Source organism: Nomia melanderi, chromosome 11 (assembly GCF_051020985.1).
Source record: "Nomia melanderi isolate GNS246 chromosome 11, iyNomMela1, whole genome shotgun sequence".
In the NCBI taxonomy this organism is placed as follows: Eukaryota; Metazoa; Arthropoda; class Insecta; order Hymenoptera; family Halictidae; genus Nomia; species Nomia melanderi.
In genome coordinates, this window is record NC_135009.1 from 1,180,062 (window position 1) to 1,206,029 (window position 25,968).

Sequence of the window (25,968 nt, forward strand, 5' to 3'; positions counted from 1 at the left end):
TGTCTCCGAGTACACAATCATCATCGATGAATAGTACTTTGGATTTTAGAATTTAGAAATGCTGTCACAGTAAACCAAAAATTTTTGTAAAACTATTATAGTGGGGCTACTATTATCATAGATATTGAAAAGGTGGATCTTCAGTAAAAAGAGAATTAGGAAACAATATGGACAACACGTAAAAATACAACTTAATACCACGAAGGCCAACACACGACTCTATCACGCACAAAAATGTTCTTCTCCGCTGTCTCTTACCAAAATGTCCTTCTCGCACGCATTCCCACTCGCTTTTAACACACACCCCCATTCGCTCTGTCTTTCTCCCCTTGCACCCTTCTCACACGCATCTTTCGCCCATAGTCAAAATTCACGCAGTCACGTACACGCTTTTCTCACAGTTCAGTCGCTCAGTTCCAGACACTCTTCCTCGCATTCTTTCAGCCACTCGAGATTTTCTAAACGCAGTCACACTATTTTCCAAACATCCCGGCGCCGGTCCGTCGCAATACGACCTGCTCGCGCTTACGCACGCACAACAAACCATTCATCCTACAATAAATATTCTAGATACTTACTTATCACACTTACTTATCAGTAGACTCGCATTTCCTTCGTTTGCCATCTCGTGTACAATGCACGATGCACGCGTGTTTCGGTACGATAATAGAGATTGGTATGATTGGGGCTCCATTTTCTGGGCTGGGATGGAGAAAAAAAGGGGTTTGCTCCTCTCCTGTCCACGTTTTTATTGTGTAAATATACAAAGTTTTCCTAACCTGAATTCCACGGTTTACTGTACAAACTGAAAGTGTTTAAAATTATCGCACCGTAAGTTTTTTCAATTTTAAATAGAATGGGTTTCATGGGTGTATAGAATTTTTGAGAATCACAAAGTAAAAAAATCTGCCCCTCCCGTGCACCTCCAGTACGAGAAAGGCTAGCCTTACCATTTCTAACTCTATTGCCAAATTCCGGGGTGTCAAACTGCCACCCCTCATTTTAATGACTTCCAATTAGCGATTCAAGCTCAAAAGTCACAACAGGAAGGGAACTCTCATTCACGACGCTTGAGCCAGCTCAGCTTCGACACGTGATCGCTGTTCTGCAAGAATTTTGTTTTAATAAAATGAAATGCAGAAACATAATTTTGGGGCACCCTTTGTATTAACACTAACTTTTTTCTCTACCGTTCCATCTTCGTCGTATACTATTCCGTTTCCATTTTTTGTTACTACCGCGCGGCCGGTGACGGCCACGTGTCGTAGAAGTGAAGGAATCCCCTTGTCTGTCTAACTGTTTAGCTTGTCGACAGTGTGCCAACACTCCAGAGCTGGGCAACAATAACTCGACAATGCCACCATGCCATGCATCGTTCGGTGGTTCCGAGTCTACCACTCCCCGTTCAAACACTTCTTCAATACAGAGAAGAGGATTAGAATATAAAGGACAGAATCACCCAGCGATCCAGTGTGGTCAGATCAAGACTTGTCCCTCCGCCATTCCTATCCCTTTTACGACTCCATTCCTCGTCAGCGGGCATCCTCTAATACCTAAGCAGTCTAGGTAAACCAATCACGTGAGATCTCCCGTGCAACAGGAACTTTTAACTTGTAAGTTTTTGTCTGCCAACAATCTCTTAACATTTTGAGTACCAGGCATAAAGTTTTCGAACTAAGAGAGTATTTTTACTTTCCCATTCGTTGCACACGGTAAAAATATAATACGACAAAGTCAATAGTGGAAAGCGAGGGTAAAAGTTTCACGCTTTATAACGAGCTTAACATTAGATTTACAGACATTTATCGTACAGCTTGTTCTACTGTTTTTGTCAAAATCGACATTCCTTCGTTTAGATTTCGGAAAGTAGAGATTTAAACGTAGACGATTAGGATTCATATTAGCGTACCCACATTAATCAAAATCGACACAAACATTCAGCAAATAATGTTTATAAAATACAGTAGGAGTCAAAGCGACTCGTTCCGTAAATCTAGTGTTAAACATAATATTGGCCGATTTTTTACTACAAAGCTACAAGAGTTCAAAGACCAGAAATTTCTCGATTCCAATACTTTGATTCTTCAATTTTGTGCAGTGACGTGGGTGAGGTCCACTCGCCGCACTCGGCCCGATTGTTATGACAGTTCAGTTTCGCCACGTCTTTGTTACTAGCCCAGACACCGTGTAATGAAAGCGGACGATCAATTGATTAAATATAATATTCATACGATGGATTCACGTGTAGAAAATTGATAATAATGTAATAGATGATAGACTCAGGTTTGTGGAATAAATGAATAAAGTCGATAGAAAATCCGATAAAGTAAATACAAGTAGGAGAATAATTATACGATTGTAGTCCGCGTTCGGGCACAGTTTGAAACACAAATGTTTCACAGTGAACAGTAACTTTTTGCATTACTGAAATATAGCGGCCGGACCGACTAAAACTAGTCACTAAGAGCATGAGTTGGTGATAAAATTTTCTAAAAAAAGGAACATCTTACAAGGAAATCACAAAACTGGCAAACAGAAGCAAGTCAACTGTACATAGTACTTACAGTGTGGAGCATACCTGGTTCAATAACTAAAATTTGTGCTTAATTCTTTATTTTACATCATGAACAGTAAGGTATGTAAATAATCATAGCAATAACATACTGCATTGTTCAACGGAACATAAACACTTTCCAAACATCTCCTTTCGTTTGATATTTAAAATATACAATCAATGATATGATTTTAAGCCACATTTTCTGTATTATGGATTTCTTAACTTTAAAAAAAGTCTAACGTTTAGCCCAAAATTCTTTTAGTGGTGCAAGGCGTCGAAGGGAACAACCAATCCAAGTCGCTCCTCCCACAAAGAACAAATCTAAACGGTACCGTCCCCGAAGCAACCGGGAAAACAAATCGCCCGACCAACACAAATTGTATGACTTATAACTATTAAAATTTTTGTTAAACTGCCCACGCCGTAAGAACGTACTTATTGTTATCTCGATCCATGTATATTTGACTAAATCAATTTATTTAGGGTAAGTTGGGAAGAGATGGCCTATTTCTTTTAAAGAACTGTTACATCGGAAATATTATTAATACCTAAAAACAGAAAAATACATTTATGAAAGTAGATACATATAAAATATTTAGTTAAATAGGCCTTTATGCAAGATTCAATATAACACTAAATACATTCGAAAATATAAATATTTAACAATGTAAACGCAATCAGGCCATCTCACTTGGAATTATCCTAATGGAGTCGCAAGGCGATTCCAACAGTACTCGCGCGCACATCTAACTGTATATACCTTTCCTTTACCTTGCAATGGAAATTCAATTAATATTCTTCAGCTGTAACTTAAAAATATAATTAAACAGACAAATAAAGAAAAACAGAAAAGTTCGACTATGCACTATGCACTGTGCTGAATAGTTACACAATAAAGAGAAAAACAATAATGGGAAGTCGCGACTAACACCACGTCTGTTTCCACTCTGACACATGCAATACTCAACTAAATTCTGCGCATTTTCTTTGCGCAACGAAATAGCAGAGAGAAAAATAAAACGTTAAGAATCCCTTAGTTTCCTGGTGTCACCGGAATTGAATGTTTCATAAGTCTTTCTCTAGCTTTCAAAAATTTCTTGCAACATGCTCATTATATCGATCGCTTCCGAACAGTAGACATCTATTCGAACGGAATAGGATAAATTAGTTTCTTCCCGACAGGAAGTGAACAGTATGAATAAAATATGATGACGAACTGTAGTTGAACGATGCCACAGATTTACCGCGCAGACGTTTTCCGACATTGGGCGAGATGGACGTGTTCCGGAAGAACTACAGATCCTATTGTTCTGTGATGTACATCACCGGACTATGGCCCTACGATAATTCCATTGTCACGAAGATACGGAGAGCTGTTTTCTGTATACTCACGCTGACCTGTATGGTGATCCAGGTAATGAGGATCAGGGAGAAGCGTACGTAATGGCATGTAACTAATAATTTCTGCAAACCCATAAATTGACGCTTAGTAACCCAATAGTATTCCAGAGATTCATTCTGAAACTGATCTACGTACGGAATCAAAGAATTTATTTTATTTCAAAATCGAATTGTCTAATTTCAAGGTATGTTTCATCTAACAAATCCCCTTGCCAGAGATTTATAAAAGAAGTTTCTTTTAACTTAAGAACTTTTGGAAGAGTAACATAACAAACCAAATCTCTTCTACTAATCACTAATGATAAAAAACCGTATTGCGTTGATAAGGAAGGGATTCTCGTGTAACAATTCCAAAACATTTCAATCGTATTCGAGAAAATAACGCAGTTAGCGTATCTTTCAAGATTACGCGTTAGAGACCAGCTATATTAACTCATTGCGTACTGGTAACAATAAATCTCGTTTTTTTATAAGGACACTTATTATTGCTACTTACCAGAGCATTTAAAAAATATTCAATTTGATTCGAATTGATTACCTACTTAAAATATATTACATAACAATATGATGTCTGAATTTTTGTATATATAGTCATATAAGTTGATCTCATTGAAAATTACCATCCGCACAATTGAGTTTTCTGAAAATTAGTCGGTACGCAATGTGTTACTAATACCATGAAAGTGGCAAAACTAAGAAAAATGACTGTGGTACAGACGTTAAAAAATGGATGCCTTAGAAATATTGGAAAGAAAATAAAACTTGAATAAACTTAAATCAAGTTTAGTTGCGGAAAATAAATGTGTTGAATGATTAGCAGGGCTGGCTTCCAAAAGAAATTATTTATTAATTAAAAATAGAAAACAGAGTATATGTATTCGTGTAAATTTAGTAACCGGTCGCTTGGAAGGCTCGTTCAGAACTAAACACACAGAGCGTGATTACAATACGCCCTGTACGGAAGGGTAAACATATGTTCTTGACCGTTTTGGGAAAAAAACGCAGCAAACTAACGGTAAAGAACGGCAGTGACTCGGGTCGCAAGACTGACCGTGTTTTATGACCCTTTCTTATGACGCTTTCGTCGAACGTACATCAAGACTACGATTCAAAATACACATCATGACTCGATTTATGCCAAAATCTAACAAAATATTCAAGCCGTAAGTGCAATAAAACCTCGATGAACCCCTTAACCTATGATTTCTTTTATAATTGCACCCACGACAATTATTTTCACATTAATTATTTACTAGAAACAAAGGAGAAATCCGCAGTCATCTGTATCTACGATTACTTTGAAGTGTATCAATTGATCAGAGAAACATAATATTCCATTTGCATCGAAGGGAATCGAGATTCAATTACTTTTGTTAATTTCAATTTGAGATCTTCATTAAGAGTCTGGTACGATCTTGTATGGTGTTAAGGCCACTTATAGCCTTCTCGTTTCATCCAAGCCTTTAAATCACCGTAGTTTTAGATTTGTATACACTTTTTATCTTTCTTTAAGACTTATTTGTACATTCGGTACATTTTCTTAACAATAAGAGCCTTCGTCCCGTCGCGACTTGCAACCGTCCTTACGGTATTACGAGAAGGGACCGTGGCAGCCATAAATCCTTGAACCTATAAGGCCCGCGATTTTTACTGCAGATTTTCCTTGTCTATTGTTCACATCTGGCGTCCAGTCAACAGCATTTTTAACTCTCTAGTCCGTCTGTTTTAGCATGTGTTATTAAGGCCAAAGCATTTCTTGCTTTTTACCTGCCACGGTCGAGGATTGCAAACGGGACGAATTAGTTACTAACATTAGCAATTAGGAAGAACCAAGAAGGGAGGGCACTGTTTCTCCCTTCCACAACCCTCTACATGTTAAAAAGCCAACCAGAACGTCTTCTCCCCCGCGAAGACGACTCTGCCGAGGTATCGTCGAAGACGATTCCAGGAGGTTCAGTCAGTAAGAAGTACGAAGTACAGAGTAAGAAGTAGGAAGTAGGAATTTCAATCAACCATATAGTACAACATTACAACATAACAAGTGACCACAAGAACCATGTCAACTTTAGCTCCTACTCATTTTCTAAGTTTTGTTCCCTATCATTCGGGTGGTCCTTCGAGACGTATAAGTTTTATAAGTCGGCACACCACGTACAAACGCCTACAAAGCTCGATCACCATTACAGTAGTCACGAGTACCTAACATATGGCAAGGGGTTAATCCAACTATTATTTCTCGCTACGTAGATTGCTCAGAGTCTTAGATATTTTCGAACTCAGTAATTCGGCTATTTGAATTGTACCTCGAATTATACCTCGAGGTTGATACCTTAGCAGATCGGTGCAGTAACAGACTTTAATATAACTCAAATATTTCAAGAATTGCACATTTTGAATAACTTTTACCTTCGAAAAAATGTCGCTGATATTTAGTTTCCCCGATAATCGTGACAAATTTTGCTACGGGGTTCTACTAAGGTATCATCCAAAATATGTTAGATACCAGCAAAAAATATCTATATAACTTCAAGAAACATTTTTAATTTTTAGATACTTCTGCCAGTCTCTTCTGCGATTTCGATGATTTTTGGATATGCTGCAAAATATGTTCCGTCCGATACGGAAGACAATAATAAAAGATTCTCGAAGTTTCGTTTATGACACGGACGGGAGAGACAGTTAAGTTTAGTGTTCATTCTTTTTTAATACTATAGTAGATTACTATTAGATATTGAAAATGTGGATCTTCAGTAAAAAGAGAATTAGGAAAACAACAATATATTTAATAAGATAAAGAAACAATATGGACAACACGTAAAAATACAACACACGACTCTCTATCACGCACCAAAAATGTTCTTCTCCGCTGTCGCTCACCAAAATGTCCCCATGCACGCATTTCCACTCGCTTTTAACACACACCCCCATTCGCTCTGTCTTTCTCACCCTTGCACCCTTCTCACTCGAGTCTTTCGTCCATAGTCAAAATTCACGCAGCCACGTACACGCTTTTCTCACCGTTCAGTCGCTCAGTTCCAGACACTCTTCCTCGCATTCTTTCAGCCACTCGAGATTGTCTAAACGCAGTCACACTATTTTCCAAACATCCCGGCGCCGGTCCGTCGCAATACGACCTGGTCGCCCTTACGCACGCACAACAAACCATTCATCCTACAATAAATATTCTAGATACTACAATACTTTTGAGTTTTAGTTACTATAATCGACATGTTTACCGTCGCGATAGCAAACATTTATTGTTAGTCAATTTAGATGCATACAATAGGCATAGAATTTTGTCTCTTTCGTCTTAATAACCGACCAGGTCATAAACTCGGGATTTCCAAAGGTTCGGCAACTATGTGTACACCGGACCTTACAGACAGCTATCAACCTGCAGAAGATATCCGCAAACTAGCGAACCTTCGAAAAACCTCCTCCATACATACACAAAATATAGCAAACATGTGTCGATTGGTGTAAAAGCAAAAAGACAACTCATACTGAATCCAAAACGAGGTTTCGACGTCGGTGACGCAAAGACAGACACTTCTCACTATACAGTGGGGCAGTAAAGTCACTTCTCACGATTCAGTGAGACAGTCAAATCATATTCAAAGGGACGTCGGTCCTTACACGCACATCACACGCGAAACATCCTGTTCATATTTTTATAATAAATTAAAGTATTTGTTATAAAGTAGCAATTCTTAAAGCATCCACCTTAAACATCTCAATATCCACTGGCCGTTAATTCAGCGTGTGGAGTGGGGCATGCAAATAAAGTTTCTTTCACATTTTTAAATAAACCCTTTGCTCCCGCCTCAACAGAACGTTCAAAAAATGCGTTGTACAACATAAGTGGCGAATAGAACTTCCTAATCTGCGGAATATCAACGGTTGATTGTTTTTGCGTGCAATCGGTGTTGTCTTGCAACTGGATGGCACCGCACAGTATGACTGCCTGTGGACAAAACCTCAAAATTCGATTACTCGTATAACGAAAATTGAAGATTACCAATGTGTTGTTAAGTACTCTCTGCTATACATAATGATTTTCATTTGAAAAATAAAAATTTTGTGCAAATTAATTCCATTTCTCTATTTACATAACGTTGGAATCGAAACGTAAAATATCCATTGTCATTCAAAAAAACATTATAATATGTGTACAATGTGAAAGAAATATAACCACCATATGTTTAACTCAATACTTTACAACTTTTGTCAGAAGCTTGTTTATCTATATTGACCGCCAACGAACCATCTGGGTCCAAGCGATCTGGTCGTAACGGTCCGAGTATACCTGCGGTACCCACATATTTATAAACGTAATTATATAAAAATAAGTAGCTGCCCGATGCAAACGCACACGCTACGATAGACATACATGTATACATCATTTAATTCCTCAGTACCAACAAGTTTCACAATCACCTCAGAAGCTGTGACCGAGTGCGGTCATAAACGTACATTATTTGAAAAAGTTACTTAAATCGTGTACTCGTCAACATATCCAAAAATCACCGAAATCGGTCAGAAACTCGCTAATCTAAATAATTGCCGAAGAAACTCACTAGAAAAATCGAGAAATCAGTTTTCTTTTCTAAACAGCGTTTCCAAATAAGTGGGACACGTGGTATAAAGCATAAATACTGTATTTTGCATTATTTCGAACAAATTTACTTGTAAAACTAACCACAAAATTACTTTTAGCAAATCCCCTGTGTCGGAGTTGTGCCTAACCGCTATAGCGTTCTTGATTCACAAAATATTTTCTTCAAATCTAAGATTCTTCTGTGTGTAACAAAAGCAATACTGCCGGAAACAATGAGTAAAACCTTGAAAAAGATAACGATAATTGATCGGCTTAAGACATAAAAAGGAAACGCAATATAGAAAAATTGTTTTCATTTATAAATGTGGTGTCGAATCGGGCACCTTGAATTAGGTGACTTGGATTTGAATGGGATTACGAAGAGTGTTTGTAAGACTCACTTTGGAGAATAACTCGTTGTACAAAAAATGGCGTAGGTATTCTCGGCAATACCGAGCTGGTCGCTGAACGAGAAAGTTCTTTTTACGAAAATTACGTATAATTTGAATATTTAAAACAAAAGATGATCTTAGTTGACTGTTTCTACGTTTGTTAAACGCTGATACTGGGTTGAGTTGTGTTGGTGCGAGTTAATGTTGTTGACTGACCAAAACCAGAAAAATGCGGTGTATTTATGCGGAAACTGAACTGCGACCGAACGACCAAACAGTGTGATTTACTGGACACACATACCGATTGGCTGCCTGGTTCGGTCCACGCGACCCATCCCAAGACGTTGGAATTTTTCGTTCCTGCGTAGCCGGTGTTGGGGTAGGCACTGTTTTCGTTCGGCGCGTAACACTAATTTCGATATTAATTTTGCGAATCTTCTAGACGCAACAATAAATTTACGTATTCTCGCACTTGCATAATAATAATTCTCGAAAATTAATAAGTAAAAAAATTTTGAACAAGTATGTAACGTTGCTTCCATTACACGAGCATCCCCCCTTAAAGATTAGGGGAGTTTGGTAAACAGATTTTTTCCAAATTCTTACTCTCCCGTGAAAGAAGTTCCACGTTTACGAAGCAGAGTAATCGCGACGTATAATTACCTCGCGGTTTTGCAGGTTCTAAAGACAATGCACTTTTCAGGCGTGGACGATAAGAATGGTAGAAACCACGGTGGAGAACGTACTTGTGCTGTTGTCGTTCTTGTTACCAACATTATTGTTTTTCTTGCGATACGTTGGTTACATCACCAACTTTCCAGTAGTAAGTTGGAAAACATGTGAATACCGATTTACACTTCATAATGTTTCATAGTGTGATGTCTGTTGAAATAATTGCTCGGGTGAATTATTATATCTGTTAAGTACAGTGCTTGTAATTGTGCTGTTTTATTTTCATGTGACTTCAGTTAAAAGTTGGGTTCGAAAAGATACAAAACGATTGCATGCGTCTGAAAGATCCAATCGAAGCGCATTTGTTAATGAAAGAAATAGAACAATCGAGACGCGTGCTCCTGATACTAATAGGTAATGAAATATTTGATGGACAGCTCTTTATTCCACTAAAAATAAACGATTATCCAAACGCCGCTTCTACAAATCCATCGAAATTCTTCACGAAGCAACGATTAAACATTTTCATACCTTTAATCAATTTAAGCATGAGCGAATAAATACAAATTTCAACAAATTCGATTAAATTATTTATTAGAGTTTATATCGACCATTTGATTCGACTTCCAAATATCTATAAATGTGTTTATTTATTAAACATACCGGTATTTGTGTATGCAACGCAATACTGCAAAATACAGGAGACAAATTTGTCGGCCAAGCTACGAGATTGTCAGTAGATCCAAATGATACGTGACGATCGAATTTGTTTTTAATTTGACAATTTCGTTGGGACTTATTAGCAGACACCATCATTTTACACAGATACTTGCATAGAAATCGATCAACGAAGACGATTTTTGTAACAAATACTCTAAAATGATATACATCACGATTGCAGCCTTATCGTCTATGGTAATAATCTTCGCCTTTGTGGTACTAGTCGTCCCTACACTATTGCAGTCTAAACTTCAGATACGTTATCTAAGACTGTTTGGATTCTTTTTCAACCAGAGAGGTACAAATGTAGATTTTGTTTGTTGTATCCTCGTACTGGTAACCTCAGTCGGCATGTTATCGATATCGTGCACTGAAGCGATACCTGCAGTTTTCGGTTGTTACATGAGCGCATTGTTCCAGATCGCCAGGTACTTTCAAAAAAGTTATTTGCAATATTTGTTAGTTACCCACAGAGAAGTAATAAATGTTACAAATATAAACAACAAATTATACAGCAACGAATCAACCATTTTAGGTTGAATGTCATTGTTATTATACCAAAATACTAAATGATGTACATCTTCTCATATTAGCGTCACCTGCATTGAAATAAATAGCTCTAGGGTAAGTCGGGGAGAGATGGCCCGTCTTTTCTGAAAAAACTATTATATCATAAATATCATTGATAGTCAACAAAACATAACATATTGGTAAAAGTAAATTACAAATACGAAGAATATTTAAATTGGTTTTTACGTAAGATTCAGTAGACAGGGGTGCACGGTTAAATTTTAAAAGAATTTATTCGGTTAACGTTTAACGAGCTATCCCCAGTCTATCTACACCATAATCTACACCACTATTTCATCCCCGACTTCGTCAATCCGTTCCCGATCACAGTAAGAAGACCGCTACCCCGCTCGCTAGAATTTTAATGATAGGTCCCGGAAATTTTGAAATTTAATCGAGCAATACTGTGCCACTAAAAACAACTGAACAGACAAATATTCAACAACTTAAACGTGATCGGGCCATTTCACCGGGAATTTCCTTATCTGACGAAGTACCTGGCTACTCGGATGCTAAGTTACTTTGTGAGATATCCAAATACCTACGTATCTCGTATATCTGATTAATGACAGTAGGTTTTCTTCGTTCCTCTTCGGAACTATTTCACCACTGAGTAATTACTTATATTAGGGATTGCTTATCGCTTTCAATTACATTGCAATATGCCTGTTATGCTAATCATTCTAGTCAACTTTATTTTGTAAATATATGGAATCACCGTTTATTTTTGGGTTTTGAGATATTAATGATAATGTGCTTTATGGTTTTTAACGGAAGAAATTTACTAGTTTAAAAGATCTTTAGTAGTGTAACTATATACTCGACATTATACACTTTAATAAACTTTTCCCGACTCTTATCCATATCTTCTTGTACTAAGAATTTGTATTAGCTTGGGTTTGAAAAACTCCGTTTTATCATGACTTGAGTGACAGTGTGGTTAAATTTTTATTTCCGGGTTAAGAAAAATTTTAATACAAGAGCAGTCGTATCGTTTAATTCAATGATAAACATTCCTGTAATCTCTGTTGATAATAATTTTGAATAGACCATAATATTATATTTTTTCACAATAAACGGTACCAAAATATAATGGAAGTCCTGAAAAAGTATTTTTCCGTGTATCTCAGAAACTAAAATAAAGCGGTGCTTTTAAACAAACATCGTTCAAATTGAAATTGGAACAATAGAGTTGTACGAAATTGTAATTTAATGACAAATTACGCAAGGAGATTCAAATAAAATAGTTGATTTGATCTTAAATTATCTTTTATCGGCTTCAATTATCATTAATGTAGAATTGAAATTAAATGAGTATCTATTCATATCTACTCAGATTGCACTTTGTGCAACTGAGTGAGAGAATATAGCAAGAATTCGTTTACCCTACATGATAAAACTAGTGAAAAGGTCTAAAGGGGTATTCTTGTTTGGAGAGACCAATTTACGATCGTTTATAAATTGCAATTAAACAAGGAAGTAATAAGGTGATGAAGTCAAAAGATACTGCCACAGTTTCATGGTGTGGATTAGGAAGAACTGAGCCCTTCTTGTTTTCGTAACACGAAAACGTGCTCTTCTGAGCACCCTACGGTAAATACATATGTACAATTGGGACAATGTAGCGGTACTTTAACGTCTAACAAAAAGCTTATTAACGAGATAAAGATGAGAACGTGTGTGCATTCGTTGACGCTCGCTGAGGATTCACTCTTAAAACTCATTCGCATTTGACTTTCGTCGACTACCTTGGATTGTCTTAGACTAACCTCTGGCTGAACTTTCACGCGCTCTTATTCTTCATCCCCATTCGCTCTTACCTTCTTATATGACCATTCCTGCTCACTTGCGCCCTGTTCCTTCTACCTATAATTACCATACGCCTCTCCGGTTAGCTTCATCGATGGAAGTTGTAAAAGTGCACAGGGACAAGGGGACTCTTCAACTTACGACGGTCGGACTTTGGCACGCACCAATAACTAATTTAAGCCACCAAGTAGCTAGGAAAATAAAAAAAGGACGTACATGTTTTGCTAATCACGTCATTTTCACAGTCCAGTCGCTCGGTTCCAAATATTCTTCTTTCGCACCTCTTCAACAACTCGAGCTCATCCTGTCTGCAGTCATACTTACCCTGGACATACCGACGCCACCACGGCACAAGACGACACCAACCATGCGTCCAAACAGTCGTTCATTCATAACTTAAGAAACAAAACCTTACAATGTACTTCATCGCGACCGATCGACAAACCCGCCGGATCGACTACCATAGTGTTACGCGCTCCTAACTCACACATAGTGTGGCACAGCTGCACTATCAATAGCAACTCGTCATCCCCGATAATATTCGGATCTTGACTCAGAACGTCATATCGCCCTCGATGGACTTCGGGCCAGCTCTCCACGTCACTCCAGGGCCAGCTTGCCGTTTCCTTCGAGTGAGCTTCAGCCTTGAGTCACCACCGCTACCACCATTTATAAAAGACTATATGAATGTACGGTAATACATGTTCGGTAATAAAAGTAATTCGCGATAAAAATGCCGTAACAATGGTCAATGATCGTCGGTTGCGCCGCAGCGCATTTCCGGTCCCTACATGTATAAGAAAAATAATTAAATAAACTCCCCGCGCAAGAATCAGTATACCACTGAAAACCAGTAAAAACATACACATATTTGATAATTTAAACGAAGTCGACACATCTCACCCGGAATTATCCTACCGTCAGATCACACAGTGAAACGCTATAAGTGTAGGACCCTGTTGTTTACAAGGGAGGAATGCCTTATAGGTAATGACAATTAATCCGTGTCGACAAAGTTAAAGCTATTTTAAAACCATAACAGACCATACTGCGTCCACTTGCGGAATTCTCAAAATGCTATGAGCAATGTGGAATCCTTTTTTGACCAATAAAATAATAATAACAAACTTACTGTAGACGGTTCGCCCTTTTGCGTGTCGATACTTGAGGGCCTGAGAGATAGTCCAGGCCCATTGACTAATTTATGACCAAGGGGACCACCATGACCTGGGTCACGTGCGCTCTCGTCTGAAGAGTTTTCCTTTTTAGAAAAGCAACTGAGGAAAAGCAGTTAGTCGCCGTTCCTCGTTAGAGCCACATCGGGTGATAAATATATTTAACCTGATTACGGACTTACTTCTTATTTTAGTAGCCCTACAGTTTTCAGAAGTGGGATCTGTGCAGTTTTAGGTTGGTGCGTGATAAAGAAAACGCGATCAACTACTTTAGGCCGGTTAACACTGTGAATGTTGTACGTTTTAGAGCTTTTGAATTTTTAGTTGTACTGCGTCGTGGTTAGTGGAACGAAGAATTTAGACTGATTTTTTTTATTTTCAAAGATTAGTGAACTTTTAATACGTGGTCATATAATTTAGTTTGAACCGTGATACAATGTCAGGAAAGAAGAACATGAATGACTTCACCATGGCAGAATTGAAGGAGCAATTAAAAATTAGGAATCTGCCTGTGTTAAGCAACAAAAACAAATTGATCGCCCGGTTGTTCGCTGCTGAACCGGATATTGAAAATGCTCTTTAGAGGCATTCGAACATGGAGCAGTACGAAAACGCCCGAGCCTCAATTCCTCTAAAAGTTGAGCGACCGGTGAGCGAATTATTTACACCTGCCAGAAGTAGTGTTCTCGATACAGAACGCGAGATGGAACTCCTTCGTCGCGAGCGAGATTTATTACAGCGAGAATTAGAATTGACTAGGCGAGAAAGGGATATGACACTGACTCCACGGAACGTAGAGTCGACCAGTGCTAGTCTCCGGTCTACAACCAGTCTTAGAACAATTTCAGACATTCTTAGCGAATTTTCGGGTTCCGAAAATGTTGAGATTTGAAGGCAGCAGGTACAACGGCTAAGGACCATTTACCAAATGGATGACGGCGAAACAGCAACCGTGATCACGCTATATCACCGGATAGATAAATTGGCTGCAAGAAGAGAATTCGAGAGACGGAATTGGCAAAGAGACTGGCCAATCGAATTTTGATCGACGCGGAAGAACTAATTGATTTAGTGATCGACAGAGTACCCGACGCGCGCCTTCGAGATCAAGCGCGAATGCAGCGTCTCAAGACAGCCGAAGATCTCTTAGAAACCTTTAGAAAGCTTACGTTGCGAGATGACGCAAAGAGTGTTCGGGAGGACAAAATTTCAAGAAAATCGGTTCCTGCGAAGACGACAAGGTGTTGTATTCCCAGTCGTGGAGATGAATGCAACACTTAGTTATTTTCAAGGGAGGTTTTATTATAAAGGTTTTCGACGTGTGGTGAGGTCGCCTTTTACACTGTGTATACGACTAAGATCTAATTTTGATGGTTACGGTTTGACAGTGCTGAACCAAGTCTGCTCGCAGGGTCGATTTAGTCCTTTTTAAAAGAAAAAATAGGAGTAGTGGGGATGAGATAGGGCGACAATGATTCGGAGTTCAAGGGGTACGGATGACTCGAGGATCAAGGTACATGGATGAGTCAGTAGGAGGTGAGAGTTTTAGGCGGCTGAAGATAAGATAGAAACAGAGGAAAAATAGGAAATATTTAGGGAAAGGATAACTATTGCGAGGATGACTGTCACAGAAGCAAACATGTTTGTATAACTATGTGTCACAGCAGGCTGGCATCCAACAAAGGGACGCGCAACAGCCGAAAGAGAATCGCTGTTACAACTGTAACGAAATGGGACACTGGAAGAAGGATTGCCATAAGAGAGCGAGGAAGCTGTTTTAAATGTGGTGCATCGCATCACGTTAGAAACTGTCGGCAAAATGCAACCGGCGAGGTGAAAAGGTCATCATGGACACCGACGGCGACGTCATCGTCGACGGCACCAGGAACCTCCGTGAATCTTCTTCAACCAAGCTCTCTCCAGATTCCGTTCATGGTGCCGGTAACGTTCGAAACTAAAGACAATAGCGGTAGTACTTTTAATTCTGCCATCACGGCAATGATCGATTCCGGTTCGCCCGTTAGTTTGATTCAACAGGGTCTGTTACCTTCTACCTTCCGATCTGATCCACCGGAATCGTGTAACCATTATGGGATCAACCGTTCACCTTTAGATATCGTAGGGGTTCTTACGACCAAAGTTGCAATTGGCAACTTAAAGTCAGCCATTAAATTTTTAATAATACCAGATAGCGCCATCACATGTTTTGCTCTTCTCGGCAGAGACTTTGTTTTGTCACCATCAACTCGCATTAGTATATGGGAGAGAGTTTCGAAATAGCATCAAGTGGCGAAAAGGATTGTGCTTGGGAGTCTGAAAAGTTGATAGGATAAATTTCACAAATTGAAACACCCGGTAAATGGGACCGCGTTTCAGGGTCAGCGGAATGCGCGCTAAATAATACAATCTGCAGGCCAACGGGAGAAGGTTCTTTTCCCGACTATTATTTGGGACCAACCAGATGGGAGCAGTAAACAATGATTTGCGAGTGGTCTTAGAGTCGTATTCGGAAGGGGACAGAGACTTTCCCTCAATACATGAGGAAGCCGTCGGAAAAATAATAAAAAATCAAGAAGGAAATAAACAGGCTTACGATGGAAGACATGAGGCATCAAAGGAGTACCAGGTGGGAGACTGCGTTATGGTTCTGATGTTACGCCGGGGATGAATAAAAAACTAATCCCAAAATTTAAAGGACCGTACGTTATCAAGAATGTTTTAAACCGTGATAGATATGTAGTAAAGGATATAGAAGGATTGCAGCCTACGCGTATACCCTTTACTGGGGTTGTAGGCCTGGATCAAATAAAAAATTGGATACGTTTTTAATCATTGCGCATTAATGTCACTTTTCATTTAATTTTTTATAATTGTTCTATATTTTTACATTGTAATATACTATACTTTGTTCGTTGTTTGTTTTAATACTTAATGTAATTGGTGTGTGAATGCTATAATAGACTCAGGAATATTGTATAACGTATGCATTGTATAGAGTGTGTATTCGGTATTTTATTTATGTATAGATTATAGAATGTATCATGGAGACAGTTTATTATTGTTAAGTCATTCTTATGTTTAGGATTTTATTAGCACTTTAACGTAAGCACTCGTGACCGAGGACGGTCACTATTGTCAGGAATGGCCGAACTGTAGACGGTTCGCCCTTTTGTGTGTCGATACTTGGGAGCCTGAGAGATAGTCCAGGCCCATTGACAAATTTATGCCCAAGGGGACCACCATGACCTGGGTCACGTACACCCTCGTCTGAAGAGTTTTCCTTTTTAGAAAAGCAACTGAGGAAAAGCAGTTAGTCGCCGTTCCTCGTTAGAGCCACACCGCGTAATAAATATATTTAACCTGACTACGGACTTACTTCTTATTTTAGTAGCTCTACATTACAATTTGGTTGGAGCGTAATAGTCCTAATATACGTGAATGTGGTTATTACACATAGTAAGGAAGGAAAATCAATTTTATCAAGAAAAGCTTCAAAATCACTAAGACAAACTATTATAGACATTCACATAATTTCATTACTGGCCAAAAGGGAACATTTTCATTTTCCATGTGGCTATACGAAATTACAAAAATATTGGCACGCTTGTTATTTACGTTTGTTGTTCAAATAGAAAATTACTTCATAAAAGTACTGTTACGTGTTCCAAAAATGTAATGTAAATTATAAATTCAAAACATTAAATTCATACTTAAACTTTATTACTTCTTAGAGCAATCTGAATAGAAAATCCTCCAAAAAATTGCCTCTCTAAACGAAAATGCCCTATTTAGCACTTTGAGTGCTGCCCAGCGTAAAGTGTTGATAATGAAAAAGGACGCAAAATTAGTAATGAGAAAATGAGTTTTAATATTGCGAGCAACGTATGTACAAGCAAAATTCAAAACATTAGTACTATCCGAGTACGTGAAGCACATTTCTAGAAGACGCGGCACTTGAAATGCTTATGAGGATTCGGTCATCTTTAAACCCCAACAAAATATTTGCGAGGGTAAACGAATTTCTCCTCTCTTGTACGAGGGTGGGCTAAAAAGGTTTACCTTTATACTAATATTTTCAACCATAGTAGAAAAATCTGTATAAAACTAAATACCTCTAACATATAATATATCTTTACTCCATGATAGCTGTCCTATTGATAATGTGCATATGTAGTTGTTTCAAGACTTCTTTATAATCGGTTTACGTCAATATCATGAACGAATTTAGTAATTATATAAAAGGGAGCTTCATCGTTGATTTTGATGAGCTTGGAACAGGGAGACAGAGGCGAATCGGATCGGATCGGATTTACAAGCGAAAAACAAATAGTTAAAAAGTCAGAACGACAATGTTTTCTATTAATTTCTGTTAATACACATTCGGTTTCAATATTAGCAAAAAGAATTTTTTAGCTTTTTAAATGTTGCGATTAATATTTTTGAATGGTTTCGTCAAGGAATGTACGCGTTCTCGTACGTTGACGCGATTTCTCCTCGTGACGGTCGGGTGCCCACCAAATTAATTTTAGTCACTTGAGTCCGGCAGTGGAATAAGTGGTGTACGTATCGTTGTTTTGGCAACAATTGTTCGACCGTGGAGCACGATGTCGTGTCGCGTGGACATTTCGTTTACGTTACACTTGTTCAAAAGCGCTTTTTCGAATGTGTCCATCGGCACTCTTGCACCCTTGAGGTAACGAATGTCGGTCCTGACTCACTGAACACAAGGGACCAACCTGGAGGGTGAGTGCAGAAAGTCGATAATCTTTTTTGAGCGCATTGACTTGCTAACACCGCAAAGTCCCGTTGCCTCGGTTCACTTGCAAGTCCCATGTTGGCGAGAGAACCTAACCGCTACCTGTAAATTGCGTAGTTTCTGACAGGAACATTTTTTAACAGCGTGTATGCGTCCTAATTCGGGTACCATGATAAGCCGCTGGCCAGACCCCGCCATTCCACCTCAAACACTCGGCCGTTAACGCCAGAGTCATAAATCCAGGGCGGGTGTAACTGTTACAACTCTTTCGGGGATCGCACGTCTCGCTTTCTTCACGGCGGAACAGTTCTAATTCACTCTAGAAAATTTGAGGTAAATCGGATACTTCTCATTTTTCAGTTTTTTGCTTATAAAAGGAAGATTTTTAAGTTCTTAAACAATTTGTTTACTAATATTGAAGCTGAATGTGTATTGATGACGAAGTTGTAACATGTAATTTTCATTCTTAGTTTTAACTATTATTATAAAATCAGTCATTGACATGTTTGTTACAAATATTCTAACATGTAACACTAAATTTATTGCCACAGGTTTCGTGAGACGACTCCTCGCAAAGATTGCGGTGAACCCAAACTTTTGAAAGTGATTGGTTACATTTTTCTTTGCAATAAATGCAATATTATTCTTTGCAAGATCCCGTATGTATGCTATTAATTCATCCTTCCTTAGTAGTCTTCATTCTTCTTTTAATAGTGTCCTTCGTTGGACTAATCTTTAAGCCCTGGTATTGCTTTCCAAGAAGTATCATTTTATTGACAGGTGATGTGAAATGTAAAACTGGTTTCTTAGTTATTTAATAAGTCTTCTTTATAGGGTTGTACAAGGTATACGATAAATGCCGGAGCTTGATGCATGGTCAGTCTTTTGTATTTATATCTTATTATTATATATGTGTAAGTAATCTAAAGTACAGTAAACAGTGAATTTAGATTCCTTAGAGACTAATAATAATCAACACATTTGAATTTCCAAGCTTGGCTTGCCATTATAAATGTGAAATTCAGAACAACGTATTTTCGACTAGCCGTGAATTCGTTGCGTTCGTGTCGATTCTAACGGGCGCTGGTGACAAACAACGCTTTATAATAATTGAAGATGAATTGGATTAAGTATAGGGAAGGTGTATAGTAATATGGATGGCCAACATCCTCTTCACCATAACAACGTAACACATATGGCCAATATTCTTATTTTTATCCAAGTCGCCTCAGTTTACCCTATGTTACCGAGGACCTGATACTGAACGATTCTGTTTCCTATATATGTTAATCACTCGGCCTCAGTTCCTAAGCTTCGATGTTACATACTGTATTCTATAAACTATGATTAGTTCAGGCGTGGTTCTCTTTCTTTCGTCTCACAGACAGATGTTACTAAGAAATCGATATTTCGTACAATCCCCTCCTCTTCACAGAATGTTGAACTCTTTTAGCTTCCGTGGAATTCAGGAAAATCCATTGGATTCAAACAGATAGAATTATGTTGTCAATTATGACCTAAAAGTGTTAACAGGTGTGGGGCTCCGTAATCTTAGTCCTTTGCTACAGCTACTCACGAAAGTAATCAAACCAATACATTTATAATTTTCGAAGCATGAAATTCGTACAGTGGATTCCAATGTGGAAAGTATATAATTCTGTAATATGTAAAAAATTGATTCCTGAAGACTGTGTGAATAAAGTCAGAAGAAAATCGGACTATGTGAATACAAGTACCAGAAAAAGTATTATAACTATATCCTTTCTGGGGATCACAAAATTCGAAGTTAGAATTTGTAGAACCCTGCAACGTAAATTCAATATGAGATAGTCATAAGTATAGTCATAGTCGTAATTCATAGTCATAAGATTAAATCATTACAGAAAGAGTGCGAGTAAAATGAATGTGTCCGAACGTATATATTGTGCGTTGTAAAAGAAAGGTCTGTAATCAAAATTTGGTTTTACTCGAAAAAAATTCTCTTCCTCTCACATCAATATCTCTGAACGTAAGGCCGAGTGACGATAATATGTATAAGGAAAAGTTGTTCAGTATGATATCCCTGATAACATACTTCAACGTCACTGAGATCTGTGACGAGATCCCTTTTCTAAATGATTATTTCATGTTTCTATCGCGAATAAAATTTCTTTTATAAAACTTCACAGGCAAATGCAAGTTATTCAACAACTGTTCTAGTGCTCAGTGTATTCGTATATGTGAAACACTGACGAAGAGGTAATATCCACTGCAAAGAAGTGATTCCGAAAACGAGATCAGTCCAGAATAGGGTATTGACGAAAATGCGGCAATAGTGATTATATCGAAACCTAAATATGTAACGATATAAATAATGAATAAAGGTTTCTTTTTCTACTGTTCAATAAAAACATGCTTTCTCGATCATTTCTTATTAAAGTGAAGGAAAAAGCCGCCCACCCTCGTACTAACCGAACATGTTGGTTAAATTAGGAGATGAAAAATGAAATGTGCGATCAGTAATTTTAACGATTTCGATATGTTTCTCTTCCACTAGTTACCGAATGGAAAACGCAATCAATAGATCTGCAAAGTCAGAGACGCCCATCGAGATAGACGTACAGTCAGCCGTGGAAATACACGAGAGAGCTTTGGAGTTGGTACCCCCATTCAGATGTTAACCTTTGGCATTCTGAACATTTTTACATGGTTTTTAATAAATGTTATTAAAATTATTTATTTTAAACATCTTATATAAAATTTATGTAGCAAATTTTTCTTTGGGAATTAAATTGAAGAAACGAAAATTACGATTACGAACTTACGAATGTCACACGACATTGTTGTACGAGAGAATGGGGTCAAACATAATACTGAAACCTTGGATTACAATTATACGAAAATTATTATATGTACAAAAAATTTTTATATTAAAATCTTACATACCAACTGATGGTAATGGACACATAATAGTAAAATGACCATTAATACCCAAGTTATTAATAATCACATAGGATTGAGAGTCACACAACCATTTTTTGCAAATTATTACATTCATTAAACCAAATTGTAATAGTAAATGGGGACAAATGAAATAATTGTGGTTACGCACAGAAAACATTAATACATAAATAAAATTTGTTGAAAAGGTATATTTTGATTTAATTACAGATTATTCGATTTCACAATTTTAGAAAGAGCATAGAATATTTTGCGAATCTTCATCATCATCTATACCAGTATTAGCATTTATTACAACCGAAATTGATTGTAGGATTACCTTCATGTATGGCCACTAATGATAGGATCGCCTCAACAACGTAACGCTTAGAGAAATATTGAAGCACTAAGAAAACAGTAACTTTGGAATATCAACAAATCTGTTTGTTCATTATATACATTAGTTCTTAATCGAAAAACTTTATTATGCGGAAATAAAAAAATTTTGTCTTCATTTTTATTTATTATACTTGCAGTAGTTTGAGACATGGCGTCCATTCTATTATATAATGAATACTATCGACATCTCCTTTATATTTAGCTAATAGCCTGTTGTTTCAGGAATAGATGAAATGAGTACTACTAAAAAAACTATCAATTATTACCCGTTAGTGGCGTATTTATATTATTAAGTTATAAATGCACGTATTTCAACTACAATTTTACATCATACGTTCCAAATTGATGGTAATAGTTAAAATATATTTTGAATTATTTACAATATATCACTTTCACCCCCGGTTACATTTGATCCGAGTCTCTCCTAGTCGTAAATAAAATTTATATCGAGACACACTAGACAAAGGAGTGCAAAGGGTTAAGGCAATCACTGTTAGCTGCACGTTCCATTGCGCTTTAATTACGTGTTTTATTTTTTTGGCATCGAACGATCATCAACATGATGGGACATTTATCGAACTCGTGAACGAAGAATGAACAGGCAAATCGAGACAGATATGATGGTACAATATTTAGTGGCTATCTTAGCAGTTGTCGTATCGTTCGCTGTAAATTTGTATCGTGTAAGTATCGTAGAGAGATCATAGGGGAAATAATTACGTTGATGGACAACCAAGAATTCATTTTATCATTCCGTCGAAGGAATCATAACAACACTTTTTGGCACACGACAGGTCTACCTGGTGTTGCAGAACAAGCACGAGATAGAAAATGTGGTCATTTCCGTGCTACTTTTATTGCAGCATTTCATGATTATGCTCTTGAATAATTATAGTGGACAGAGATTGATAAACTATAGCGTAGATTTCTTTCATAACATGTAAGTCAATGATTCCATTTAACGGACAGTTACTATATCTGGCGAAAAGTTTTCAGTTAAAAAAGACGAACGTCCGTGATATCACGGCTACTAATTATTTATACGAATTCATGGTCCCTTTGGAAGTTTACAGTATTAATATCACAATTGTTGAACGGTCCAACAATCGATTGAAATATTCATTCCTAATTGGATATAAAATTGTAAAAGATTTTGAATACGGGAACATGTACCATGTGAAAGATAGTGAAACAATGCTATTGAATGAAACAGATACGATACGTTCTGGTACTGCATACCGCTGAGATCGCAGAAACTCTTATTATTTATAATGATGAGAAGCATAAACGAAGTGAAGTGCAATCTCGCCGGCTTATTCGCACCGTGTTATGAAGGTTTCACAGCGGTAACTCGTCATACCTACATATTATTTTATGGATAATCCTCGAGCACAAATATAATAAGTTTCTGTTTCAGATGATGAGCTCGTCCTTCTCGTATTTTACCGTCATCTCTTCAGTGTAGTCGAATGTTTAGAAGCAATGGGCCTTGGTCGTAGTGACTACACAGGATCAACACTCAGATGCATCGTGTATTATGGTTCAAATGCTACAATCTCCAAAATGTCTTTCCGAAGAAGACGCACTCCATTAACAATTACATCTGCGCGTACTGCTCTGTGTGTGCGAAAAATATGTCTGTGTATTTATAGAACGTATTTTGTTTATCTATTAAAACACGTTTCAAACCATTGGCGGCCTTATAAGTTTACTCCTGAACACTTAATGAAATTTGGACGGGATACATATTGTCCCATTGACCTAATAATACATGTAATCTGGGCCACACTTTCACCTAAGAGCGTGAAGATTACGCACCCTTGGCAATATGAATTTTACTTACAGCTTGCGGGTAAGGTTATGAATAAAAACATTATTACTGAAAGGACAAAGTTTATTGCTTCTAGTGGAATGACGAATGGCCAGGGTGTCCGCCCTAGCCGACACAGTGAATTCGACTGACTGTCCTGCGTGCGGAAGAGCCTGCCTTCTTTGTGTGCTGCGTACCGAAAGACTGACGCCGCACAGTGCGGACGCATGTGGACAAAAACCCAAAAATCGACTATGTTTTCACATAACGAAAATTGAAGGTTACTAATTTGTTGCAAAGTAGTCTCTGCTATAAAAAAGCGACTTTTGTTGGAAAAATTAGCGAAAAATAATCTCTGTTTAAACGCTCAAAGACTGCCTTTCAGAAATTCCGTGATTCCTACGTATTCATATTTTTACCTTGTATTCATTGTTAAATTCATTTACACAAGTTTTTAAAAAAGAAATAACTTTTCCGAAGCATGTAGATCCGATTTCACATAAATTTGTGCATATAAATTCACTTTGTCTGTTTATATAACACTGGAATCGAAACGCAAATATATCCAGTAGTTAACGTAAGCCTACAAACCGCGGAATGTCCGAAAACGTTATGGTTTTCACTGTTTCCTATTCGGTGGATATCATACTGTGGGAATGGGTTTATTTCAGTGTGATAATAGATATATTAATGAGTGATGAATGTGTGTGCAATAGATGAACGACGCCACTCTGTCTGTCTCTGTGTGTGTGTGTGTGTGTGTGTGTGTGTGTGTGTGTGTGTGTGTGTGTGTGTGTGTGTGTGTCTGTGTGTGTGTGTGTGTGTGTGTGAGCGCGTTCTGAATGAATGTGCAAAGCATTGGAATATTCTAAACTATATTGACTTTTTTTATATTGATTTTTATGTTATTAATGTTCGTTTTTATGAATCTAGAATATTCCAAATATTCAATTTATCGCTCGGGATACGCCTTAGAACTTTGACTAACAATTTTTTAAACTGTGCCGTCCTAAAAATATATAGAAAAATGTTTATTCTAAGTTTTAACTATAAGTTTTTCGTTGAGCATTCGAAGATCTACAATGAAAATCAATTTTTTGTGAGAACTTCCGGGAATTTCCGAAGGGTCGATGCGAACCTCGTTCGTAACGGTTCCGCCAGCCATGCGTCAACTTGGAGGAAATTTCCAAGGCATCGGCAAATCTTCGAGGATCCCTCGCACGTGGCCATTGCCCTCACCCTTGCACCAAGAGGGCTGGCCAAGGGGCGTCGTCCAAGACGCCCCCGATTTTTGGAATTATGTGCTGATTGGGTATTTTCAATTTTCCAATCAGCGCACTTGACACAAAACCTGTAGGTGTCGTATAAAAGCACCTACAGGATCGCACTCGAGAGAATTTTTCGCTCATTACACAACGTTCAGTCCATCGTTCGGGACACATAAGTCGCTCAATCGTTCGGAGTGACGATATTCTCAGAGACTCAATCGTTCGGAGTAACGAGATATCATTCATTCATTCAAACAGTAGTCAGTCCATCGTTCGGGACAACTACAACTAGTGATCTGATCTCAACCAGTCGGAGATCAGAGTCGAATCAGTCGATTTCTGAAGAAATTTGTAAATCGACGCGTCGCGAGTATTAACGAGACCTAAAGTTAAAGCTGGGATTTACAACCCCAGCCGAGGAATTTAATCCGCGTTAGTATTCGTGTACGGGCGACGTCGCATTTTTCGGTACTTCGAGCCGGATCTACTACGTAACATTTGTTGATCCTTCGAGCCGGATCTGTGACGGTACAGGGTACACGCAAATATCTACTTTTTGAGAAAAGATGCTTTGTAGACCCACTGTGTGTGTATGGTGTTATGGCAAAGACATCAATCACTATAAAATTTCTAACGTCTACTATAATTGTGGCTAAATGCAAACAAGATGAAACAAATAATTTATCAACAATATTTTGTATACATATTTTGTATGTTTTTGTCGTTTCATAAATTTAGCAAATTCGAAGTATCGCATAAGAATGGCATGTAAGCAGATTAGGTTTCATAGCTTGTACTGCGAATTGTTTTTTAGATACAAGTGTATATACGTATAATTACTGAGTAGACTTTCAAACTTCATTTTCTTGGGAAGTAAGCCTCGGCCGAAAACCCTTTATTATATATTTTTGTTTCTTTTTTAA

General features: G+C 37.7%; 1 protein-coding gene across 4 annotated transcripts; it reads left to right on the plus strand.

The window, feature by feature from the left end:
• The first annotated feature begins 3,821 nt into the window (after positions 1-3,821).
• On the plus strand, positions 3,822-23,598 carry LOC143175041 (uncharacterized). Of its 4 annotated transcripts, none has more exons than XR_012999637.1 (10): positions 3,822-3,993; positions 4,067-4,143; positions 9,651-9,770; positions 9,916-10,033; positions 10,521-10,767; positions 21,186-21,284; positions 22,560-22,650; positions 22,762-22,907; positions 23,034-23,313; positions 23,385-23,399. XR_012999637.1 is itself a non-coding variant. In XM_076371803.1 (10 exons), exons 1-10 carry the CDS (start codon positions 3,831-3,833, stop codon positions 23,430-23,432), a joined length of 1,242 nt encoding a protein of 413 aa, XP_076227918.1. In that variant the 5' UTR covers positions 3,822-3,830; the 3' UTR covers positions 23,433-23,598. The 4 variants fall into 4 exon arrangements, 3 of the variants coding, with proteins under 3 accessions (XP_076227918.1, XP_076227920.1, XP_076227919.1); XM_076371803.1 differs by having other exon boundaries at positions 23,181-23,313; positions 23,385-23,598; XM_076371805.1 differs by lacking the exon at positions 22,762-22,907 and having other exon boundaries at positions 23,181-23,313; positions 23,385-23,598.
• Positions 23,599-25,968: the final 2,370 nt, after the last annotated feature.

Bases quoted from the DNA above. Each gene is read 5' to 3' on its own strand.
- LOC143175041 (XM_076371803.1), top strand. From the start codon at position 3,831: ATGGACGTGTTCCGGAAGAACTACAGATCCTATTGTTCTGTGATGTAC. The intron at 3,994-4,066 runs GTACGTAATGGC...ATAGTATTCCAG, and splicing joins AATGAGGATCAGGGAGAAGC to AGATTCATTCTGAAACTGAT. The intron at 10,768-21,185 runs GTACTTTCAAAA...CTCTTCCACTAG, and splicing joins GCATTGTTCCAGATCGCCAG to TTACCGAATGGAAAACGCAA.